Below are 26,610 nucleotides of genomic sequence, written 5' to 3'. Positions count from 1 at the left end.
ACGATAAGAGTGAGAGGAGGGGGGTGGAGTGGGGTGGGGGGTGGAGGAATGGGACGTCCTTAATTCAGTTTGCGATATTCTGCTCGCCTCTGCGGCTTGCTCACTCTTACAATCTTTGAAACGCTCTGCAGCCGAAGGCAAACTGAGCTGCAGAATACGACAGATGTCAACCTGTCTGCCTGTGTGACACCTGAGCTTGTCTGGAGGGACTTGTCTGGAAGCAAGTCGAAAAGGGCAGATGCATGACGTTGAGTCAGGAGATTAAAGGGGGAAAAAAGGAGGCCAGGTAGTTAATTAATGCATGTGAATATGACTGCATTTAATATTTTTCATTAAAAGTTAATCTGTTGATTAGTGAAATATGCCCATCGCAGTTTTCCGAAACCTCAGGGCGACGTGTTAAAAAAAATTGCTTGTTTTGTCCGACAGTCCAACACCCCCAAAATACTTCATTTACACTGATTAAAGCAGAAAAGCAGGAAATCCTCACAAACTGCAAGGATTTAACTGTTGTGTGGACTCCTAACAAGCAGCAACATGCAAATATTCTCATAATAGAAGCCGACTTCTATTATGAGAATATTTGCAAAAGGTTTCAGTTTCCAAACTTCGCTGACGCTTGTGTTCCAACACTTTTTTCATTTAGCTATTTAACCAACTCTGTCTGTGTAACACTGATACACTAGTGTAATATCAGGATTTTTATTTCTTGAGTGTGTTGTCAACAGTGAAAAATTATTGCTGCAACTACTCTAACTGCTTATGTGGCACAGGTTCGCTCTTGCTGCTGAGTTAAACTCATCTTTTACGGCTTGAGAAGCTAAACTAGATTCAGCACATGGACAACAGTGGACTTGGAGCTGAGGGTGTTGGAAAGCTGGAATGAATTTGTTCCTACCTGTGCATGAAATCTAAAGCTGCTCATCCTGAGGAAAACAGCAGGAGGCAAACTTCGTGGATTATTGGCCAGCTGGAATCTGCTGAAGGGGCTCACACAAGATGCTTGTTGAGACATTTAGAAAACAGCTTCTTCAATCCCCTCCAGAAATTAATCGGGCTCACCATTACGCAGCTCCTAAACCTGGTCCCATTGGGATCAGTATTGCTAGCTCTGAGCGGAACCAGATTACAGACTTGGTGATTCAGAGCTTGCAAACACGGGGGGAATGGAGTACCACAGCCACCATGTCTGCAAACATAAATATTACACTCAAATGTGAACAATCTCTCTAATTTAAACACAATTTCTCGCAAAGCAGCTGGAAATGCATTCATTTTTGGCCAAAATAATCACTGAAAAGATCCCCAAGGGACTGGGTAATGCATCAGGCTACTGTGATTACAGTAAGTTGCTGCTTGGGTACTGCATTATCATTACCACCAAGTTCTGCTTTTTCTTTTTCTTTTTTTTCTTTTGTACCGTCTGTGTCTGCCTGTCTCTCTGGGTGTTCACTGTTCAGACTAGGTGAAAAAGACCCACCTGCTGTCCTTGTGTTTGTCTGAACACACTCCCCGTCATTGTGCCGCTGCCTGAATGAGCCTTTCTCTGTTCATCCCCCCTTCGTTGTGTGTGGTCGTCACATTCAAATAAAGCTGTGCGTCCATTCACACACTGATAACAGCTGAATACGCTCAGGTGGGCATGCTGCTTTTTTAGCCGTCACACAAACACACAGGCGCGCGCACACGCACGCTGTGAAGAATGGCGGTATGTACAGTACACTGCTGTGGTTGGCGTCACGGCAACACAGGGAAGGTGGGACATGATTTATGGAAAAGCCAGAACTTTGTTTTAAAATATCCAGCTGTAATAGGATAATGGATGTGCAGTAGTTGTAATACACAAATGCTTCATGTATGTACTTCTGCATGTTTGCAATTGTTTAAACATGGAAATTAAAATGCTGACTCAAATGCTGAAAAAAAAACATATGTTGCCGTGAATGCTTATACAGTTGTTGCAGTATGAAAAGTCAATTACGTATAAGTGCTTTTAACATTAGTTTTCCTTTGTTATTGATCCATATCGGCAACTCTGGCAAGCTTTGCAACCCTGAGGGTAGAATAACATTTACATCATCATTTACTTCAACTGAAGTGCTTTTTCTGTTACACTGCTAAACCTTTTCAGCAGCCAGTGATTTGTAGCCTTTTAGTGATAGCTCGTAGACAAATGCTGCAGCTTGTGTACCGGTATGTGTGTGTGTGTGTGTGTGTGTGTGTGTGTGTGTGTGTGTGTGTGTATGTGTGTGTGTGTATACTTATGCCTGTGTGTGTGTTTGTCCTCTATTTGTGGTAATTATATTTGACCAGGCCAATTGGCACCTCAGGCTAACAGCACCACTGTGTCCTCCATCTAGCCCCTATCTCTCTATCTTACTCTGTTATTGAAGTGATTTATTTTGGCTGCAGCAGCGTTCTAGTTTAACCGCGATGTTGCATCCAACAGGACTTTCTTCTCCCTTTCACTGAAGAAAGAAAGGAAGTCCACGCTGCCAAGTAGAGGATGAAACTACTGGTATCACTCGGAACAGTAGCACAAATCGAACTTTGAAAGCAAAGTGGCACTACTTTTCTGTTCTGGATTGGTTTTCATTCGTCAAAACTGAAAGTGTCAGACAGAGAGAAGTGTTGTTGCATGCACGTTTCAAGTGAAAGATTTATTTTTTTTTACTATTTTTGCAACTTGTGATGAGTAGAAAAAGCAAAACGCATGAGAAAGCGCAGGAGAAGAAGGAATATGGAAATATAAATAACCACAAGAAGCAGGCAAAGGAGGAAACGCTGAATAAATGATGAGGATAATGTTGAGTAGGATGAAATGGAACAAATCAGCCTTTTTGTAGCAGCTCTATTCCTGCAGCAAAACCTCACACTGCTGCACATCTGCTTACATAAACATTACGTTTTATTACAGGAGGTGCGATTGTCCTGTTGGTGATAGTTACGTTTCTGCTGAAGGAGCTTTGGCTCCATTTGCTGTGTGTGTGTGTCTGTGTGTGTGTGTGTGTGTGTGTGTGTGTGTGTGTGTGTGTGTGTGTGTGTGGTTGTATATGTATGGTCATGTGTGATTAACAGTGACCTGGCAGCCGCCATGAAGCCGAGGCCACTCACTCTGCCTTCAGCAGGAGTTTAAATCATTGGGAAACCCACTAAGTGGCCATCGAGGAAAACCACTGACCACTAGCACCTCTGCTACAGTCTGTGTGTGCGTCTGTGGCCGCTTGTTAAAACCAGCGTATATGACATGTAGCAGAGCAGCTTTTTCCTTATACTTCAGCATAAGTCTCTACAGCACCCCTATGCAGTGGTGTGAACTTCCCTGTTTGTCTCTGTGTGAGGGGAGCTCACAGGCCCGTCCCCTGCAAACCCAATTTAATGTCGGCTGTGGCTGCCAGCCTGTCAGCAGGCCTCTAGAGCTCACTGCTGTTAAGCCTGTATGACCAATCAGAGGAACACTTCAGCGGCCAAGGACTGAGAGAGAAAGAGAGAGATGGTGTTCACACAGCGGATGTATTTATTACTGCTCCAGAATGCTGTTACTTTTATTACAGGCTTTGTTCTGGCTGCGGCTCAGTGTAATCATTTTGCTCTCTGTCTCATTCTCTCTCTCCCTTTCCATTTCTGTCTATATTGCTAACTCGCCCTTCTCTTTCTTTCAGCCTTGATTTGGACTGGCACTATGTCTTAACCTCCAGCTCAGCACCTTTCAAATTCCCTGATGCTGACAAAGTCAAACTACTCTGCTCCCTTTTCGTGGAGAAAGGTGTAAAATCAAAAAGAAATGAAAACAAGCGAGTGGCTTTGGTAGCTGGTTACACTTTGGATTCAGCAAAGGACCTGGATTTGCTGAGCTCAGGGGATAATGACTCTCTTATCGAACCCAGTTATCCTTTCTGAAAGCAAACAGAAATGTACAAAACATCCAGATTGTGTTTTTAATTTTTAACAGGCATTGATTGGTTGAAATGACTGGTGCACGCTGGTGTCTCTATTTGACCAAAGATAGTTTGTAAAAGAAAGAATTACCACTCTGTAAAACAACTCCACGGAGCTCCCAGCGTCCCTAAAGACACTTTTTCTTTATCGTGTTCTCACAAGATAAATTCAACAAGACAAAAGGAGCGGTGAGTCTGATCTAGAGAAATAATCCCGATGATTGCATCATGTCAGTTTCAGTTGCTGGAATCTTCAATTTAAATTTTCATCTATATCAAATTAATAATTGAACCTGATCGTTTTAATAGTTCTGAATCAGAAACTCTGGTATCTAGAGCAGGTAGCTTGTTAAATATAAAGTCTGCCAAGTCAGTAGGCTACACCTGTTATCTCAGTGTGTCAGATACAGTTAGTCAGGATTTCAGATCTTTCGCTGCACGCTTCATTTTTAGGTTGGACTGAGCAGGTTGTGAACACTGATTAGGCTGGTACTTTAAACTGTGGTGCTTCTGTCTTTTCAACCAATAGAAGAACTACAGATCTCAACTGAATCTTTGGGTTTAGGTTCTTAAAATCAGTTGCTGGTTACAAATGTTGAAGGATTACCCAATGAGGTTTGATAAAGGCTTTCAGAAGGAGGTGCAGTGGGTAGCGCTGTCTGGAGTTTGCACGATCTCACTGTGTCTGGATCCAAAGACGTGAAGGTTAATTAGTGACTCTGAATTACCTGTAGGTGGCTGTAGTCTATAAATGTCAGCAGGAATGGTGACCTGTCCATCCTTGTAATCCACCTCTCGAGGACGTGGGATAGGATAAGCCAGTACAGATAATGGATTTAAAAGGATTCAGATACTGAATTGCTTTTTGTTTTCTTGTCCTGCGTTATCTCTGTCCACATCTGCATTGTCCATCTCTGTACTATCTCAGTTTCTTTGACCTCTTCCTCTCTCTATTTCAGCCATCTTTCTGACGTCGATCACCTTCTCCTCTAGTATATTTATATTTTCTCGTCCTCTGTCTCTTGCTCTGTCTTGTAGCCTGTCTCGGCCTCCCCATTGTTTCTCTGTGATGATGCAGCTCCTTTTTATTCATCAGGGGCTGAAATTGTACATGGAGGACAGCAGGCGTTTTTGGGCAGACAGCCATCTCACTTTTTTATTTTGGACCCCGCACCATCACTCTTCAGCCTGGCTCCAACTGGGCCTAATTGGACGTATTAGCGCTGAATGCTAGCAGGAGTTCTCTGCATTTCTGATTCATCATGAGCAGACTTCCTAAATGGCCAGCTCAGCCCAGCACAGTGGGGAAAAAAAACTCCCAGGGACGAGCTCTCTCCCCTGGAGAGAGGATGAGGAGCAAGAGCCTGTCAGCGGTGGTCTCCTGAGAGTGGTTGCAAAAAAAAAAAAAGACATAGCTTGTGTGGAGAGACGGAGAGAGGCAGGCATATGCAGACATATGTTTAACCAAGTCAGACCCTCCAGACAGCCTTTGCTAACGTATTCCCAGAGTGTCAGTGCTATAGCTAATAATGATTCCAATCCATAATTTATCAGTTCTGGTGATCATATTTGCAATTATACACTGATGGCCTGCCATTAAAGATGAGGTGAACTATTGTTTTTATGTCTAGTTGTTAAAGGGTCTGTAATAAAAGGAGACGCTGGTTTTTACAGCATTCGCAAACGATTTAAAATGTCAATTATACCCCCACCGAGAGAATCCTGCAGATTTATCTTCCGATGCCAATTGTCCAGACATATTGTTATATGGGCTGGTGGGTTTTGCCGCTCAGTCTGTTTAACATTTAACAGGCCATGTTCCATGGCTTCTCTGTTTTGATATAGTGTGCCACTGGGCACGCACACTGCTGAATTAAATATCAGCCGGTGCCCTGCAGACTCGTCAAAGAGATGCTCTCACACATGGCGGCAAAACCAGAGTGCAAAGACACGCCCTTCCGGTGTACACAAATGGACGGACATTCAGAAAACACACTTGATTATTTACACACTCTCTCTTTCACACACACACACACACACACACACACACAATCTCATACAGTAGAGATGACTCAGATTCCAGTGTATCTGCAGACTCAGCCAGACTGTCCCGGCTGACATCCCAATGCACTGCCTGTTAGAGAAATTAGCTTTTCTATTCCCATTACACGGCCCCCGACTCCACACACAGTGCTCCTAATTGACTTTTACAGGGGTCTTGTTTTAAAAAAACTGAGCGGTCAGGAAAAGAAGGCATGGAGAGTATTTGGCTGATGTTTAATGCAGCTGCAGAAAGGTCAGAGTGAGAGCTTAACGCCTCAGTACGCCCTCTTTTCTCTCTGTCATAGTAAATTATTGTTTATTAAATGGCCCCTAGTGAAGGAAATGATTGGACGAAATTCTGAGACTGCAATCGTGTGCTCTGTGCCCTAATCCCACATTATACTAGTATAATATACTATGTATGCTATATATGTTACAAAATACTTCTTTTGCTATAAGTGTAGAAGAAATCATTGTCCTTTACTGTTGTGCAGAAAACGATGCAGTATGTGTAAATCTAACTATAACTACGCTACTGCTACTACCACTAGATAATGGAGTCATTTTTGGTGTCGTCCAGTGTAAACACCCAACTATACATACTCAAGACTTGATTAGAATTACACAGCCAAAAGTATTTGGACATTGCACTTGTATGTAATTGAACAGCTCCTTCTAAAACCATGGGTATTAACCAAGCAGCAACCTCCAAGGCTGAAAAATGAAGCCAGCACAGAAGTACCAAAAACTGCACTTCTGCGAATGACCACTTGAGGCGGGCTCGAAAAGTGAGTCAATCCCCATAGATTCCCATGTGAGAATGTCCAACTTTACAGCAGAAATAAACATGTTTACAACCTGGTACAAAACGGTCTCTATAGCTAGTTTCCTTCTTCATGACAACTGAACGGGGGGCGAATTTTTATTTAACTCACGCGTTTAATTTTTTATCAAGGCTTAGGGCTTTGCATAATTGAGGGCATACCACTTTGAGTAACAGGTGGGTGAGTGTATGCTCGCCACACTTTGCCCATTATTGGATTAGCCAGGAGTTCGGCACAGTCAGGTACTGGCAAGATGGCGACAGCGGAGCAGCCTGCTCTGAGCTTCAAAACTGCTCTTTGGAAACCTACGGTTGACGTCACTGAAGCTACGTCCATCTTTATTTACAGTCTATGGTAAGGATGGGGTTGAGGTCAGGACACTATGCAGGCCAGTCAAGTTCTTCCACACCAAACTGGGAAAACCATGTGTTCATGGACCTGGTTTTGTGCAGGGCGGCACTATCATGTGGAAACAGGAATTATATGCTGTAGCAGTTTTCATAACTGGAACTAAGGGGACTTACCCAAACTAAGAAAAACCACAAAAAGTAGCTCCAGACATAAAGTACACAAAAGTATACATACTTTTGGAGTATGTGTGTTTGTATATGTATCTATTCATATACTTTTGGCCATATGGATTTGGGACAACTTGCATACCTTGTGTTTTAGGTGTGTGTGTGTGTGTTCATGTCAGCACACACCACACATGTGCCTGCAGATGTGTTAATATAGTTTTCCTCCAGCATTGACCCCTATCCTCACCTCCACTGCTATCAATTTGTCAGCATTTCTTTCAAGCTGATAACATTTTTTCTGGTCTTAAGAGCTTAGAGCATGAACTCAGTTGAGCCGTAGTCGTCCTTTTTTCATATTTTGTCCAGCGTTTTCCTCTGACTTAATGCAAACAGGGTGAATCCAAGACTAAATGTGTCTTTCCCTTAGGTCAGAAGTCTCCCTGTCTGCCTCGCGGCACACTTTATCCAGAGCTAATTAGGCCTCAAATCTCTCCCATCTCTTCCTTTCATAAAACATTATTTATTCCATCCTTGAAAGACGCACTTATTAATTGTTCCGCTTAGCTGATCCCTGTAATGGTGTGTGTGTGTGTGTGTTGGAGGTGAGTGTGTTAGTAATCAGAAAGCCAAATGAGAATTCTCCAGCTATGATGACGACGCAAAGCCACACATCAAAGCTATCACAGATACAATATGGTCGACCTTGAGCCAAAATGGCAACACGCTCCTCCCTATGCCCTTTCAAATGGGCCATTAGGTTCACTGAACTGTGAATTTGTGGCCAACCTCATTATGATTATTGTTTCATCCGTATTGGAGATTGCATCCAGCGTCGCTGTAATAGTGTCACTTAATTAAAATGACACACAAGAAGGTTAGCGGTGAATACATCACGCTCTTGGAGGAAGTCTTCCTGTTCTGTCTGTGCCACAGATCACCAAAGAACACGACCTCTCTCTCTCTCTCTCTCTCTCTCTCTCTCTCTCTCTCTCTCTCTCTCTCTCCCTCTCCCTCTCCCTCTCCCTCTCCCTCTCTCGCTCTCTCCTCCTGCGCTTGCTCACGCTCTCTCTTTGTGGGGTCACCTCTGATGTGCTGGCGAAGCAGTTAGGTCTGTTGGATGTAAGCCGACCCCGGGTTCACCATGGAGCCCCAGACCTGGCACAGAGAGCTGTATCAACACTCGGAGATTCTTCAACCTCCAGGCTAAAACACTGCAGGGCTCTTCAAATAAACCACGATGTTCTGTGCCAGCAAAGAAAAAAAAAAAAAAAGAAAATACAGCAACAACAAGAATCTCTCCTTTCAGCTGAATGGAGAGAGCAGAGGAAAGGGAGCTACAGCGATGTGACGAAGGAGTCGAGAGGGAGAGGGAGGATAGATGAAGAAAGAGAAGGACAAAAGGGGGGATATGAAGGAAAGAAAGGAAGGGAGGCAGAAAGTGGAGGGGAGTCTTTGAGAGGAGAGAGGAGTTATTCAGATGCCTTTTATCCTGTTTTCCTGAGGCATCAAGATCAGCTCTGGTGGCTTAGCCTCATCATTAACAGCTTTAGATTTAATTAGCTGTCATTAAGCCTCTGTTTTACTGGTGGAGCTTACAAATATTTAATCTCTGTTTGGGTGATGTACCATGTATAGTGTTTGTGTGAGAGGCTTGGTCACAGTGGTGCCTTGGTGTTTAAACACTGGACTTTTCACGCTGTCTTTATTTAATTAACTTCTTCTCCTACTACAATTTCACTGTATTTTTTATTTTTTATTTTTGTATTTATATATATATATATATTTTTTTTTTAAACTTTTAAAACATGGAATCCAAAATCTCTAATTTTACCATCAACTCATTCAGGTCCCAGTCGACAGTGTTTACTGCAGCAGTTCTTTGGTTTTTGCAGAGAACATTTTAGTGAATGTGAAATCTGCAAAAAAAAAAAAAAAATCAATTATGTTGATTTGTACAAGAGTACATCACGTTCAGTCCAACACATGTAAAACAGAAATAAACTCCATCTGTATAAACATACCCAACTCTTGCATGGACTGCATTTGAATTTACTATATTTCATATGATATATTATTATTATATATATTTTGCATAATTGAGGGGGGCGTGGTTATAAAGTTGCTCTTTAAACATATTAACTTTATTTTGTTTCATTTAAATTTTTTTGTTTATGTCACATCTGTCCAGGGAACGCAGATGTAAAATACTTTCTGTTTAACTCTGGTACATTCACTGTAATGTTTATTAATGTGCACTGTCTTTGTTTAACAATTAAAGTCCTCATTTTGCTGACAACACACTCTTCCTCCCTCCTGTCCCCTGCAGGCTGTGCTTGGAGGCGAGGGACCCCTACTGCGGCTGGGACTTCAGGCAGCGCAGATGCACCACGCTAGAGGACAGCTCCAACATGAGCCAGTGGAAGCAGAACATCACCGTTTGTCCGGTAAGAGTGATGACGTCACTGCAGCGCTTACTGTAAAGAAAGGCTGACACGGCCTCATGTCTGTCCTGGTGGGGCTGCCTCGGTGTCATCTTTCACATATCACAGCGGTTGGCTTCGTCCATGACTAATGACTTCTCAGTCTGTTGTACCAGACAGGACTGGATATTGAAGCAGTAGAGGAAGAAAGGAAAGTGAATTGAACTGAAGTGAAATAAATTAGATTAGATGAATTAGATCAACTGGACTGAATTTGACTGAAGTGAATTGCAGTAAATCTATTCCTGTATAATCCCCTGAAAACTCTCTCTCTCCATCTTTGAAGGGAAAGTCCTGCACTCTGACACTACTTATACAATATAGTCACTGTGGTCACTGACACACACGTGTTGTATGGTTGACTAACTCAGACTGATGTCTGTTAACCGAACCCTTCTCTCATCACGACTGACGTTTGTTGTCCAGCTGCGGAACCAGACCACCAATGGTGGCTTCGGACCCTGGGCGCCATGGCAACCCTGCAACAACGATGACGGTGTGGATGGCGTGAGCTCCTGTTTGTGTCGCTCCAGGTCTTGTGACAGCCCCACCCCTCGATGTGGGGGCAAAAACTGTGAGGGCCCCACCATCGAAGTCGCCAACTGCTCCAGGTCGGGAAAGAAAAAGATGTGGTGGTGATGATGATGATGATGATAAAATCACTTTATAATAATGAATGTAATCTTGAATTTTCATTTTAAATGTATTAATATGATAATACTTTACTACTTAATGATAATTGATTTAAAGGTTATTATAAAGTAAAGGTCTTAAGAAGTAATATTACAATGACTACAGTATAACAAATAATTACATGGTGTTATATATTATATTACTAGTTGGAAAGATGTTTTCAGTCAGTTGAAAAAAGACAAAGAAATCCCTGTTTTCTAACAAGGAAGAAGAAGAAGTATAAGGTGAAAAGACCAAGTCAGAAATCTCGGGTGTTTTAATCCACTCAGATCTCACATCGAGGCAGCATCTAAATCTGCCCTTTATCATGTAAAACAAGAATCAAGAACTAAAAGGATTATACTCAGACAGGAATTGGAGAAATTCATTCATTCATTCATCCCCAACAGGATGAATTATCGCCACAGTCTCTTGTCCTGTCTTCTTATAATTACAATTAGAAAACTGCAGCACATTCAGAAATGCCAGAGTTCCTACAAGAACCGGGAGAACAAAGCACATTAAATTCTGTTCTTTAATCTTTACACTGGCTCCCAGTTAGCTTCAGGATAGATTCTACAGCTGTTGCTGGTTTTTAAATTACTCAGCAGCCTGTGGGCAAAGCACTTTTCTGATAGGCTTGAAGAATATAAACCCTGTAGGTCCCTTAGACCTTTAGGACTGTCAGTCTGTACTATCCTGAGTAAGAACCAAAACTGTAGTGAAGCTGCTTTTAGCTACTTTGCAGTTTTATTCATTTCTCTTCTCTGCACGTTTCCTTTATTTAATTTTGGCATCTGATTACTGCAGTGTAAACGGACTTAGACTCCATTCCTTGTCTGTTATTTTTTGTAGTTTATTTAATTTTATTCCACTTTATTTGATTTTATTTCTCTCTTCATTGTATTTTAACCGTTTGTCTAATGGATTTCTTTGCGTTACGTAGAACATTTCTCCATATTAAAAAGGTACTTTACTAATGTGCAAACATGCCCTGCCAAAAACCAAACTGATGCTGTGGGTCTGCGGCATAACCTCAAAAATAATATATGATAGCAAATATACTGATGAATAATATGATCTAGAGTATATCATAAATAAAAAGATGGTGTGATCCTATAATGTTTTTTGGCTGAGTCTACTGGACATTGTCAAATGGAAACTATTACAAGTGATTACTGTGATTCAGCACATCAAGCTTGTCATTTTGCAGATGAGTCCAGTCCAGGATCAGGCACACTCTTCTTAAAGGTCCAATATTTTACATGTTTCCTGTGTCAAAAATGAATCAGAAGAGTTGCTCCATAAGAAGATACATTTGTGGTTTTAAGAACCAAAACCATCTCATTGTATTTTTACATCTCATCTCTCAGGCTTCTCTTTGGTCATTGAGCCAATCAGAAGAGAGAGTCTGAGCCTCTCTTCTGATTGGCTGACTGTTGTCTGAGTAATTGAATAAAAAAAATATAACAGATTTGAGGTAAACCAAATCCTGCAAGGTTGGATGGTGGATCCAGGTGGGCGGGCTTTGGGCATGGCGAGAGCAGTGACTGCTTTGTTGTGACATCACAAAGTTACAGACGTCCTGTCGGCTCGTTTTAAGGCTCAGTTTCTCAATACAGGCTGTGTGCATTTCTCTCTGGACTAAGTACTTTGATACCTTCACAGTATTAATATAAAACCTAGTCCTGCTTTATAATCACAAAAGACATGGAATTCTCACTTTATACAATATAGGAACTTAAACTCTATTATTATAGCAGCAATGTCCTGACTGATTTTGAAGCATCCACCTCAGGCCGCTTTTTGCGCTCTGACCGAACATGAGATAGATCATGAAGGTGAATCTTATTAGAGATTCACCTAGCAGGTGACATCCTGGTTCTCCCTGTGACTCCTCTCACCACCTCTGTATGCAGAGGAATTGGCCAATCAGTGTTAAAGAGAGCAGAGCAGAGAGAAAAAGATTAGGCACTTTCATCCCACTGGATAGCTGTGCCAGATTTAATCCTTGGTGTCGAAATTGAATTGTGCTTTTGCAGAAAGTGGCAATTAAATCATGAGGAGTACTACCCAGGAACAAAGCACTTAAGCAAATTGAATGAATGTTTCCCAGTCAAATGTGCTCACTGTGTGTGTTTGCATTTTTGTTTCCAGAAGCTCAGAATCAGACCAATAATTAGACAAAACTAAAAAGCTTTTTTTTTTCTACCCTGAGCATTAGAAAACACCCTGTTAAAGAGTTATAGTAAAAGCACTGTTAAATAATTATGCAGGTTTTTGAACCACCATGAAATAGGTTGTTAATACTTTTCCATATGTCTGTTGCCATAGAAACGGAGGCTGGACGCCCTGGTCGTCATGGGGACAGTGCAGCACAACCTGTGGCACGGGCTTCGAGCTGCGGCAGCGCTCCTGTAACAACCCTTCACCCCGGCACGGCGGCCGTGTGTGCGTGGGGCCGAGCAGGGACGAGAGGTGAGGGTGAAATGATAAAAATGCTTCTTTCCAATCAATTAATGACATCATCTTCTAATATCATTTCCTGCTGACAGCACCTGTACTAATAAAGTAAGCAAACATGCTGAAATTGATAAATGCCACAGTCATATTATGAGTGCTACGGTACGAGCCAGAGAGATTAGATTTATCCCGTCTTTACTCACTAGATACCAGAACTGTGTTTGTGTCTTTTGGGGCTTGTCAAAGAAAGTCTCACAGGATGTCCCAACAGGTTTTATATAAACAACAAAACAGAGCCAAAATAAGCCTTTAAGTGTTTTCATATCTGCCACCATCAGTGGGACATCAGTGCCTTCCAAAACTATAATAAATACAAATAACTTCCACTGATCGCTATGACGAAGGTTTTGTTTGTTTTGGCAAGTCAGACTCTATCGATCAATCCTCTTAAACTCCCCCACCTGCTCTCCCACCACCGCCACAGGTTCTGCAATGAAGGGGTGTCCTGTCCTCAGCCCATCTTCTGGTCTCCATGGGGATCGTGGACCAAGTGCAGCACCGAGTGCGGGGGTGGTGTCCACTCCAGGGTCCGTACTTGTGAGAATGGCAACAGCTGCCCGGGATGTGCACTGGTAGGAAATATACTATACACACACAAATTCGACATCGATTTTACAAACAAAGACGCAGAAGAACATTTGTCAGCCTCAGCAGAATCCGTCTCCCTGCCTCTGTGACAGAACTCGTAGATCAAATGCAAATTCCCTCTTCAAAGCAGACATTTGTGAAAGGATAAATTAAATTTTTTTCTGAACAGAGACGTGCTGTTGCTGTAGAAAATGTTCATTCCTGTGTGTTGGAGGCTCAACAATGATACTTTAATGAAGTGAGGCCAAAATCATTATAGAGGTGAGCGGGTGATGATGACAGTGGAGATAAATACAGACACATTTTCAATTTTCTCCCCTGACCTTGAATGGCTCAGCTTGAGTAAGTACAGTGAGTGGATGTTCACATTTAGCCTGTTGTTTACAGAAAATGTCTGTTAAATGTCAATGAAATCCTTAATGTCAAAACAAAATGTCACATTTCATTTTTTTATGCAGAAAATGCAGAATGTTTTTCGGCCCTGTGCAATGATTGACAATCTCTGGGGACCACCTGCAGCTCAGTTTTCAGCCGAAAACAGGGAACATTTTAATTTCAGTGTCAATATTTCAGTATCACTGTGCACACAGTACATACACAGTACAGGAGACACCTTTGTTTGCCATCTTAAAAGACTCAGAGATTGGGATGAAATTACTGACATTTGAAGATTGATATAAAACGTATTTCAATAATGAATGGACTTCCGCCACCTTTTACTTCCAGGAATACAAGGCCTGTAACCTGGAGGCGTGTCCAGAGGTGAAGAGGAACACACCTTGGACACCTTGGATGCCCGTCAATGTTACGCAGGGCGGAGCTCGTCAGGAGCAGAGGATGCGCTACATGTGCCGAGCGCACCTGTCTGATCCCCACGAGCTGCAGATCGGACGCAGGAAGGTGGAGACGCGCTTCTGTCCCAACGATGGTACAGCAGCCTGTGAGACAGACAGTAAGTTAACCAGCTGACAGATACAGTGATGTGTTCAGGTCTGTGAATGTCGGTAAATTACAGCTATACACTCAAAGGGAAAAGCTACCATAAAATAGAATTCACACATTAGCTGACGGGGCCCTCCTCATAAAGGCCCCACATCACACAGGCTTTGGTGATAAAGTGACCTCCCAAGTGTACAATTTTACTTAAACTGGGATAAACGCTCATCACACACTATGAACAGGAGGCAGGAGCACACTGGGTGCGTGGCAGATGCAGAATGCCTTGGATTTATTTTCAGCACCCATGTTAAGGGGCTAGAGTCGACACACTGGCTGCGTCACATGTGCATTTCATGCCTCACGGCTGTGTCACATGATCTAGAGATTCTTCGCCTCGCCTATTCTTCACGTGAGATGCGCGCAGCCCACAGCAAAAATAGACAGAGAAAAGACCTGCTGTTGTTATCATCATACCAGCAACATTACATAAAATTCACACCTTTCACTATAGTTGTCTATGTTTAGGCTGAATCTGAATATTAGACATAAAGAAACAGAAATACTGTATATTTTTTAATCATTTTAGTACCTGCATGTGGAGATAGTGGCACTTAAGTGACATTTTCTGTCAAAAAATGAATCAGAAATCAATTTATAATGAAGAGAAATCCAACATTCGAGTAGCCTGCAAAGTCTAAATAGAAAGACAGAGCTGGCAGTAGCAGCAACACAGCAGAGATGCAACCAGTGTGAACACACAGCAGTTCTGCGACGCAGCTGCCACACAGGCAGTGTGTTCCCGGCGTTACACTCTTGTCGGTGCTGGATATCTAACTCTTCCTACAGGATCGAGCCTTTGCTTACCGCACTCCCTTCCTTTTGAATGAGATGGGGGGGGGTTCTCACATTATCAAATGTAGGCTCAGAACCCCTGTTTTAACTGGCTGAATAACCTTCTACCTAATAACTATTAACCCCTCGCTTTAACTGTATTTTAATTGTCTCTGTTATCACCATTAATCATTATATTCTATGATTCATGTGTTTGTGTAGCCATGGTGTGTGTCGGATGTTTTTATTTATTCTGTAATCTGTGCAGAGACTCCTTGGGGTAATGCTGCGCTATAAATAAACTGAATGTTAAAGTCACTTGATGACATAGTCAGTTCAACTTTAATGCTCCAATATCCACCTTGAGGACACAGCGGCCTGCATTCATTTATATGGGAATAAATAATAATATGTATTCTGTATGGATTTTTCCTTTAACTATAATTATCTGAGTTTTACGTGGGAGTCGATACAAAAGAAAATGTGCAGACAGGAAAGATTTTTTCTTTTTAGTGCATGTGCGGGGAATTTTCAATAGGATGATAATCTGCTATCTGTGTGTTTATGTGTACTCACTCAAAGACACACACAGCACTGCACACTTACCAAACACACACACACACCACACAAAATAGCCACTGTATGAAGACAGTGAGGAGGCAGCAGCGTTTCTCCCGCATTCCTCCCAGTTGGAGCGTGACATGCTGAAAGGGCTCTCCTGTAGACCTGTTAGCCTCCCTAAATGCTGTTAGTGAAGGGGTCACAGTCCAGCACTCACACACACACATTAACACTGAGACAGCTACACAGGGTCATAATCCACTGCTCTCCGCTGGTGGCTTTTTCATGCCCCCCTGTCCTGAATCGATTACCTGCCCCCCCCTCCCGTCAGCCTCCTGGGGGGGCCGCATCACTCTGACAAACTGATGAAACGCCGACATGAGAGACACAGACAGAGTTTGAGAGAAGGACAGAGAGAGAAATTTGCCTGCTGGCAAAGTCATATACTCTGTGAGACTTACACTCAAAGAATTTGCATGCTTCATATCTCTCTTTAAATTCTTTACTCTCGGTCGACCAGCACTGAATATATTTTGTGACTTTAATATAACCTGAAACCTTTCTCTTCTTTTTTCTTTTACCGGCTTTCTTCTCTCACCAGCCCTCGTCGAGGAGCTCTTGAAGACACCGGTGGTGAGAGTGGCGGGCGCTGGCTGGTCGTCATGGGAGACCTGGTCAAGCTGCTCACAGAGCTGTGCCAAAGGTTACCGCACCCGTCGGCGAACCTGTGCTGGGCCGGAGGGGAAGAGTGCTCCTGTTGCGTGCCGTGGCTCACCTGTGGAGTACCAGGACTGTAATGTCCAGGCATGTCCTGGTGAGCGAAGACACACCAAAAACCATTGTCTACATGACTAGTACTACTTAGGGCTCATTTAGAATAAAGGGAGAAAACAAATATTCTTTTTTTATTTAGATTTTCTTTTGAAAATCAGTTACAAATTGCTCAATAATACAAAAATCTGGGCTAAAAAAACACTGTAGTTTCACAATTCATTTTTCTTTTTATTTACTTTAAAGGACTCGTACAATGAACATCATATGTGCATCCTTTCAACATTTGTCTCCTCACTTTCTATTCTGACCTGTGCTTGAAGCAAGATGACCTTGTTTACTGCCAGCTGCGGTGAACAGTGTTTTCTTCTTTGAGCAGAAAACCTTGTTTTTAGATACAGGGGCATAAAATCTCTAAATTTTTAAAGAACAATAAAAGAAAACACAAGTACAGTCATTAAGGCTGCTGATGGCACCTTTTCTATCACGTTTTATCTAATGGATAACAGGTCCAGATCTCTTTAATATAGTACAGCACAATATATGTCTATTGAAGCGTAGAAGAACATTTTAAAATCAGATAAATCAAATAAAGATTTTCAACAAATATGGTTTAAATCTCCAGCTTTAAATTGGCAAGATAAGAAAGAACTTACCTAAAGTGCATATCTGGCACCAAAGTCTGCAAAATGATACAAACAAAACATGTGCTGTTTGTTTTTTTACTCTCCCATGCAACATGAATGCAGGAAGTCTGTTAGTTGACCTCTGGAGTATATTATGGGTTCATAAAGAAAAGACATGCACACTGAGGCAGAAGTAGAGACAGAGACAGTGGGAGGTCAATGGTAAAATACTGCATAGTGGATCATTAGCTTCATTAGCTAATGGTTACCAGCAGCAGCAGCAGTGCAGGGAGAGTCCTTGAACAAATGAAGTTGTCTATTTCAAACTACTCATCAAACCATAATCATCTGACCTAAAACTCTGCTGACCACAGGCTGCTGCACTGACAGGCTACACTTATTAAACCAGACCGAGGACAGGCATGCACACACGAGGGCTGAACTCCTCTTAAGAGGTCACCTTAAATAGTCATGGCTCGTACCTTATGAATTAATGATTCATTCTGTAGTGTATTTAAATGTCAGTTGTTATACATGAAAATATTTATTGGTTTGCTTAGCGACTGACACGTAGAACCTAAATAAGCCCAGGCGAGACGGCCAATCAGGAAGCCTTTTGCAATCAGTGTCACAAGTGCAGCCGGTCTCGGAGCGTCTGTCTCAGGTAGACACGCAGGTGAGAAGGACGAGGCCAGTGACAAAAGAGAGAATGAGTGTGAAATAGCAATTGATGATGAGATCAGAGAGAAGGATGGAGATAAAACAAATTACAGAGGAGATTGAAATGCGTGGTAGTGCATGTGCGGAGGAAGCAGGTTTCTGAGTGTGTGTGTGTGTGTGTGTGTGTTTGTGAGTGAGTGTGTAAGAGAAAGAGTCATTGAGTTAGTTGGTAATTCACAAGTCAGGTCTGTATTCTGAATCCCAAGTTCCACGGCATAATGTCAAACGAGCAACACTGTCCCTGCAGACTTCATATTTAAAGTAATTATTAATTCAGTATTCAACATGGCTTGGTTTTAAATCAACCACTATACTATAGAGCTTGTCCAATAAGTACTTATTGTGAGTGAAGTTCAAATCCTATCTGAAGTATTAACAAAGCCAGCCTCAAGTCACTTCAAGTGTACATTAGCAATACATTAGTTCTTCTTCAGGAGTGCAATTAAAGAGCCTTTAAACATCAGCTCAACACAGTTATTCTAAATCTTTCAAAGCAAGTCAAAGTCAAGCCTCAAGTCAGCTGACGAAGCCCGTTTCAAGTCTAACTTCAGTTCAAATCAATTTTCAAGTCATTCAGGACAAGTCAAAGTCACGTCTGAAGTCATTCCGAGTCACTCCTTTGTCAAGCATCAAGTCAGTCCGAGCCAAGACTCAAGTCTCAATTCACAGCTCAATACACATTAAGTCTCCAGTCAATCCGAGTCAGCTCAGGTCAAGTCTGAGTTAAGACTTCAGCTAGAGGAGACAAGTCAGTCAGATCTAGTCTCAAGTCTCTACAGCTGTTGTTTGGAGGCGGCCAAACAAACACATGAAGGTTGGAAATGGAGCTGTAGTTGTGGCTGTGATCCAGTGCCAGAACATACCTAATTAGTATGCAAGAGATCACGATGCGATTCATTGTTCAACAGATTCATATTTGTGTGTCCTCTGACGACAGGAGCCTAGTTCTCTCCTGATAATGTTGTGAGTCTTTGGTTTTGAAACGATGTATTGTTCGCTTTGAGAGTTGATTATAAGTTGTTGCTAGACTTTCGATTCATTCTGCTGTGAAAACAATCAATACAGATGGTGTAATTGAAACAAGCACTGGGTAACAACTTACCCCCTAACGTCATCCTTAACCCTAGTGTCTGATATGACCCACAGTCTATGGATATGACAAGCCAGGTGTCTAGCTAGCACCAGGTGAAAACACAGCGAGAGGCATTCCACTCTGACCACGTTCTGACTTCATTATTCTGAGCAGGAGGACAGGCAAATAGCTATAAAAACAGTATGTCAGTCAGGTAGTCAGTGAGCCGCTCAGTAATTCAGTGAGTCAGACACTCAGCCAGTCAGCCAGGTAAACAGCCAGTTAGTCAGAGAGTCAGTCGGGCAGAGCGGTGGCTGGCTGTGAGAGCTAGTCAGAGTTAAGTGGCCACAGCCTGCTTCCTGCCTCTATGTCACACTAATCCACTCAGCTAATGGAGTTTTCTGCAGCGCTGCGATGTTACCTGGCAACGCTGCTTCTCTCTGTCAGTCAGACAGACATCAGCCATTCAACCAGCCAGTCAATTAGTCGGTCATGCTCCTCTGATTAGATCAGATTAAACATTAACGGTCCCCATGGAATGACTAAATAAATGCAACAGTAAAGACAGGACACGGCAAAGGCAAAGTAGACTATGATCAGCAAGAGAGCTAAACCTCAAAAAGATATTACAACTGTGGAAAACTAAGTGGTAAAATATATGAAATACAAAATGTATTGTGTATTGCATTGTGTGCAGGGCGCAGTAAGACAAACATGAATGAAAAATGTGTTTAAAATGAAAATGTGATCAGATTTCACATGAACAAGCATGAGAAGGAAAGTGAAAAAAATCGGTGAATGAACAGTTTTTATTTGACCCGATAAAGGTCTGAACAACATCTAAATATTTAAAAACAAGTTAAGGTGCCCGGGTGGTGCAACAGATATGAATTCTGCCTCAGGGTAAAAACACATTTTACTAGCAGCCCTGGGGAACATTCAGCTGGTGCAACCGGCAAATAACACAGAGCAAAAAGATACCAGCAGAGCAGGTTCAGGTCTAGGAGTCTTGTCAAGTCTTCATGAGCAAGTCTGTAAATACTGAACACCAATATGAAATGTTACTTGTATTAACAGAGTTTTTTTGTTCACATAGTTTAGAGTCTTTTAAATTGGCCAAATATTTAGATATTAAAGATGTTTTTATTGTTCTGGGATTTAATAGGTCAAAACTTAAGAAGTTAAGAATGTTTCTTTTTCTTTGAAGTCTTAAGGAAGTCAAGCATCACAGCCGCCAAGTCTTAAGTCATTGTGACATTCAAACTGAGCCCAAATCAATCCAGGCTTACTGAAGAAAATGTTTTTCCTGATAGCGTCTGCCACTAAGAAGAACATTAGTCTTAACTGGCAGCCAGGATAGTTTGGATTAGTGTGCGTCTCATCACATCTACAAAGGCAGCATGAGATTATGTTCTGTAACGTGTACGTGTGTGCGTTACAGTGAAAGGTGCGTGGTCCTGCTGGTCGTCCTGGTCTCAGTGCTCGGTGGGTTGTGGCGGCGGTCACTACCAACGCACGCGCTCTTGCAACAGCCCTGTGCCTTCCAACGGAGGGGACATCTGCATAGGACTGCACACAGAAGAGGCCCTGTGCAACACACACACCTGCGATGGTAAGGCCGCACATAAATTCAGAACCTAACCCTGTCATGCCACCATAGCTTGGTGTGCTTTCATCACACCTCCAGGCAGGCAGGCAGTCATCTCCCACACCGTGTCATTTCTGTGTTGTCCCATTTGCTAAATTGCTTCCTCCATCTTTTCCCACTGAATAAACCAGGTCATAGATGTATGAAAAAGATAAACAGAGTCCTGCTGAGAGAACAACCCATCCTCCCACCGTGTTTTTCCCACTGTGCTGCTGCTGCTGCTGCAGCTCTGAGCGCCATGGCAACCTCTCTAGAAAGGTTTAAAAAGAGAGGCACTTGTGATGTATCAACCATATGGAAACCTCACATGACTCATCTGAAGTTTTGAAAAGTCTGTGAATGTAAAGTGCGTGTTGGATATTGGTAGTATAAAGCAAAAACACAGTATCGAGTTTATGTCTAACTTTCTAGGTCAAGCCAAGTTTTTGCACCAAAATAGATTTATTAACAGAACAATTATAAACAGAACAATGATTAACAGAACAATTAGTGAAAAACAGGAGTGATATGAAAGAATCTGTTGACTCATTTATTCTCTAAAGTTTGCAAAACGAACAAAAACAGCTTTTGTTAACTCTTATTTGCTAGTGAACTTTTATGCCATTGTTCCAGACCTACGACCTGTGTTGAGTCCACCTGCTCCAGGTAATCCACAGAACACACTGCCAACAGTTTTCATCCGAACTGTTTCCTCAGTAGAAAGCAAACTTAAAGAGGAGGCTCTGAGGAGCCTCCAGTTTAAGAGCGACATTTTTTTTTTTTTGCTTTTAAATGTTATTTAAATGGTATTTTTCAATGCTGTGAGCTCAACAAATGTAATTTCTTTTACCTCCATTGGAAGGAGACCAAAATATCAGAAGTGGATATCTTAAAGCCTTGAAAATTAAAAACAAAACTATCAAGAAACCACTGCAGGTAAATGTATTTTAGTCATTTGTATAAACTGAGCCTTTAATAACATAACTAACGTATGATAAAACGTGAAACAGCAGGTGGCTTATGCTACAGTCGGGTTGAAATAAAATTTAATGTTCTAATGGTGTTAATTTTTTTTGGATTTGGACGTTAGCCCAAAGTCTCACATCATGTGATGATGAGATGTGAGATGTATAACAACGCCCTCCATGTTCCCCTCCCGTCTACTCCCATTTTGCTCGTTCAAGGACACTGAAATATTCATGAGAGATCTGCCTGCTAATCCGGGAGGAGAAAAAAGTCCAGTATCAGAACTCATAATAAAGAGTCTAGAGTTTAATATCAAACAGCCTTCAACGTTTTGTCACCACAGTGTGATTTTCATCTTTTTTTTCTTTTTTTATTCATTTTGATGGAAAACAAAAATTGGCTGTGGCAAATATCCATGGGGTGTTCACGTATATCTTTGAAAGTGTGTGTGTGTGTGTGTGTGTGTGTGTTTGTGTGTGTGCGTGTGTGCGTGCGTGCAGTGATGCGGATGATTTCTGCCTGAATTAAATGGTAGTTTCCCCTTAACTGTGGTTTTCCTCAGCTGCTTTTCATATTGAATCAGCCCAGCTGTCATTCACTGGGAGAGTAACGCTTACAGTCAGCCGTCCTGGTAATTACAAAGAAAGGTAAATGGCTTTCTGTCTTTTTCTCCTCCTTTTGTCGAGATGCTAATCAGGCTCCTTTATCAGGTTAATGTTTTCCTGTTTGACGTGGACCAACACATCCCTTTGGGCCTGCGCCGATCGACTGTCTGCTAACAACCTCTCCAACCCCGATCTGTCTCCTTGTCCCGTACATTATTGACGGGCACGACATCAGTCATCTATCGGGGGTCCTCCTGGTGCCACTGCATGTGTAATTAGAGGCAAGCTGGCTGTCAGTCACAGGGATATTTGATGCCCCTGTTGCAGGTCATTTGATTAAAGTGTCCACCAGTAATGGAGGACAGCAGGAGGAACTGTCGGGACAGAATACTAACGAGGAGCCTCGGGCCTGACGCCGTTCCTTCTGACTCGACGTGCGAATATGCAGGTCGTCTGGGTGACCAAAATAAATGGGAATAAATGAAGCAATTAAAGTGGGCTGTAGTGATGCACGGTTATTAAACATTTTTGAGGTGGACTGTGTGTTTTGTGTGTCTAGATGGTTGTGCCGCGAGAAGGGAACAGGTGGTGGAGACTGAGCAGCCTGTCGCTGAGCACCAGACTGATAGGGAAGGTAAAAGAGGCCTGTCCTGTGGCTCTACTCTGGCCCTCTCTGCCAAAACTGCACACTTGAGAGCACCCTGAATAACAAACCAGCTTTTTCATCAGCCTTTCATTGCAGTAGCCTGCGCTCCCTCCACTCCGGTGCTTTTAAATACAGGGTGAAAGAATGCAGCGAGTATGTGGTTCAAAGGGAGGACCGGAGAGTTGGGAATTTTCTCTTTCCTCTTGGGTAGGAGCCTTTGTTTACTGCTCGGTTGCCTGCTGCGGGGAAACGGCACTAAAGCTTGGCTCAGGAGACAAACATCTCTGCTATGCACTAAACAAACTCTCCACGGGTTTACTCTTCCAATCCTGTTTACATCACAAACACTTTTCGGTGTGTTTGGGGCCGTTTGGCTGGCCAGGAAGGGTTCGTGGCCGCGGGTGGCTACAGCCTGGGTGGGCGCGTTGGTTTCCAGGCTGTCTGAGTTTGGTGCGGCCTTCTGGTTGTCTAGGTTTGTATTGATTGTTCTTTTTTCTGTGTTTAGGTGGCTGGATGGCCTGGTCGCTGTGGTCGGCCTGTGATGATTCAGGCTTGCAGATGAGGAGTCGGGTGTGTGGTGCTCAGGGCAACACCCCCTGTGTGGGGAACAGCACTCAGCGCAGAGACTGCAATGAAATACCTGGTGAGTCAGTCAGCTCTCAGATACACAACCTGCATGTGCAGCCTCCTTTATGGGAGGTCAAGGTTGAATTCCTCTAGTGCGATGTTCTTTTGGCAAAATGTTGCGTTGACGACTTGTGTGAGACCTTTGCAGCCCTGAATATCTTGAAATACCCTGCATGCTTTCCATTTGTTTTATCATGCTTTTAGCTTGGCTTTGTTTTCGTTTTTTGCTGAGAGGCAACCTCTTTTACAGGAACACCCTGATCACATTCACTCACTTACACACATTCACACCTGAAAGCTGCTCACACCTGCCGGCCACTGAGCAGCTCCGCTGGAGCAGATGGGCTCAAGGGCAGCACAGTGATGTTTATATGGGAGGGCAAGCATCGCCTTTTCACTTTTCTGGTCCAGGAATCTTCCGGTCACAAGCTCCCTTCTCTAACCTCGAGGCTAACACTGCCTTTAGTTTTTGACACCTTCAAATAGAAACACGTAAGCTTGTACTTTCAGTGTGGAAAGCAAAGTACACATTGTGCTTGGGCTTGTTCGCCTTTTCAAAAATACAGATTGTCATCTGAGGGACATGAAAACTGTTGACAACAAAAGTAAACAGTTGAAAAAACAAACAGAAACCCCAGAAGGGTTAGGGTTTATATCATTCAAAGGAATAATTACATTGGACGAGAATGATTAGAACAATAATATAAGATCATATGATCCAATATAATTCCACTGAAAATTAAAAAATAGTGCTGATTTATCACCAAACCCTACGATCAACTAGTCCATTTATTGCCTAATAATTCCAGCACTAGTTTTTTACTATGATGTTTTAACTGTGCAAAGCGATTAAAACAAGAAGTAAACACACATCAGGTTATCATCAAACTTTTTTACTGCTTTATCATCCATCAGAGGTTTGACGACTTTGTGAGGTCAGACCGTGTAACTGTGGGAGGAGCTTCAGGCTCAGCCCACAATCCCTGCGTCCTCCTTTAGCATCATTCAGAAGCAGCAGCAGCAGCAGCTTGTGATTCTTGGGACACCTCGTCTGTCATTGTCAAATATTTACACAGTGTCATAGTCATTGAGTGTCAGCATGATCATCATCCTCACCATCCCTATCCACTCACGTCCACGCACACAAGCACCCAGTCGCTTGTGTGTGTGTGTGTGTGTGTGTGTGTGTGTGTGTGTGTGTGTGTATGTGTGTATGTGTGTGTGTGTGTGTGTGTGTGTGTAGCCTGTTTGTGCACTAAACTCATCTGCTTCTGTTAATTAACGATAATTAAGTCCATGTGAATCCAACAAGTTAGCAGTTGACCCCGTTGGCCCCGGCGCACCTTGTTATGCTGATGACGATTTCAGAAAGTTTCTGCTGAAATGATCTTTCATGGCCTGCCAGAGCCGGCCTCTCCACACTCAGACTCCCTAATGAGTCCAGACGAAGGCGATTAATATTAATGGGTTGTCACAACACCAAATCACATCTAATTTCAGTGCAAATTTCAATGAGGCGATGGATGGATTTGTTAAGGTCACTGGCAGAGGGGAGGCGGCTGTGGAAGCTGAAGAATTAGGCCAAAAAATTAATCAGGAGATGTGGCACTGCAATTAAAACTGTTCTCACACACACACACACACACACACACACACACTCACACACTCACACACACACATACCAACCCTCCCTGCTCCCTTCTTCTTACCTTCTTGGATATGTTAGGACAGGATGTGTAGGAGATTTAAATTATTGTCTTGACGTCAAGTGTCTGTAACAGCCGCTAGAGATTTTCAATACGACGGAGCAGAGCTGTTTTTTTTCACCCAACGGTCTATTTTTATTTAGAAAGTTGTGGAATTCACCGAAACAAATAAATCACCGTGGACCGTTTGCATAACATTTTAAATAACATTTCAATTTCTCATTCACTGTTTTTGTTTCTCCATGTGTCAACTCTCCTGGTGTTACAGTCGGTGGTTGTTGTGTTCTGAAGGCTGTTTCTCCAGGGACTGTGTATGTGTGTGTGTGTGTGTGTGTGTGTGTGTGCATGTGTGTGTGTGTGCATGCATGTGTGTGTCTGACCCTGTGTTCCTCTCCTCTCTGCAGTCATTCTCCCTGCATCTGGTTTTGATAAGGACAAACACTGTGGAGGTAAGTGGATTAACAGCTGCCTTCGCTTTGTTTCTGTGTGCACGTTAGGGTTTTTGTTTATTTTTATGCCCCTGTATGTCTCCACAGATGTCTGTCCACGATGTGAGTTTTCATACATTTATATGTGCATCTTCGTGCATGTGTTTATTTCAGTCTGTGCAAAACTCTAACAATCAGGAGGCGGAAAGAAACGGGAAGGGGCCGCAGGTTGAATAACTATAAAGAAATGCCTGACTCACATCGTCATAAATTACTGATCGGTAATACAAAACCAAAATTACAAACCCAAGTGCACATCCCTGTCCTTGAAAAGACAGATCAACAAAAAAGAGATGCCAATGTCATAGCCCTTGTAAAGTTACTGCTGTATTCCATCATAAGAAGAAAAAAAGAGGTTACGTTTAACCTAACTATCTAATAGCTCAGTCACTTGCGTCAGAGAACTGGCCACTCATACTGAAGCGGCTCTTTGAAGGAGCAGTGAAAGAATCCAAGGACTTTGCTGAGAGACCTAATCCCCCCCTTAAACACATACATGAGTGTTACGCTTTGGTTAATTCAACCGAATAGAAAACTTGGACGAGGTTTTTGTTTGGCGAAAGCTGTGACGGCAAACAACGTTGGCATGAGCGTTACCAACAGAGTAATATTGAGGAGCGCCAGGTAATATTGGCCTGAGCCGTCCACCTGTATGAATAATTCTGCAAAGGCTCGTTTCTCAGCTAAATTTATTCAGAGTCTGATTTTTGGAGCATTTGACAATGTTTCCAGGGTGAAAATTGGAAGCCAAGAACAGTGACGACCCGATAATTTAATCAAGTGTTGGAAGAGACTTTGAGTGAAGTAGTGAATTTTTAATTATTGGTTCTACTTTCTTG

General features: G+C 42.6%; 1 protein-coding gene across 5 annotated transcripts in view; it reads left to right on the top strand.

Moving 5' to 3' along the window:
- The window catches only part of sema5ba (sema domain, seven thrombospondin repeats (type 1 and type 1-like), transmembrane domain (TM) and short cytoplasmic domain, (semaphorin) 5Ba), a 173,942-nt gene that overhangs the window by 139,829 nt on the left and 7,503 nt on the right, over positions 1-26,610 (top strand). For 3 of the 5 annotated variants that reach the window (XM_087174992.1, XM_087174991.1, XM_087174993.1), the window contains 10 exons: positions 9,650-9,767; positions 10,230-10,414; positions 12,810-12,953; positions 13,423-13,570; positions 14,313-14,538; positions 16,519-16,731; positions 20,548-20,718; positions 22,864-22,938; positions 23,456-23,593; positions 25,688-25,732. In XM_087174992.1, the coding sequence (XP_087031118.1) occupies positions 9,650-9,767; positions 10,230-10,414; positions 12,810-12,953; positions 13,423-13,570; positions 14,313-14,538; positions 16,519-16,731; positions 20,548-20,718; positions 22,864-22,938; positions 23,456-23,593; positions 25,688-25,732 (1,463 nt within the window). The remainder of the gene's footprint in view (positions 1-9,649; positions 9,768-10,229; positions 10,415-12,809; positions 12,954-13,422; positions 13,571-14,312; positions 14,539-16,518; positions 16,732-20,547; positions 20,719-22,863; positions 22,939-23,455; positions 23,594-25,687; positions 25,733-26,610) is intronic. The other 2 variants (XM_087174994.1, XM_023409738.2) reach the window with 1 other exon arrangement.

This window comes from Seriola lalandi, unplaced genomic scaffold (genome assembly GCF_002814215.2).
Source record: "Seriola lalandi dorsalis isolate HSWRI2012SDOR001 ecotype SW California unplaced genomic scaffold, Sedor1 jcf7180002054406, whole genome shotgun sequence".
Taxonomy (NCBI): domain Eukaryota; kingdom Metazoa; phylum Chordata; class Actinopteri; order Carangiformes; family Carangidae; genus Seriola; species Seriola lalandi.
This window is presented reverse-complemented; position numbering and strand designations above follow the sequence as displayed.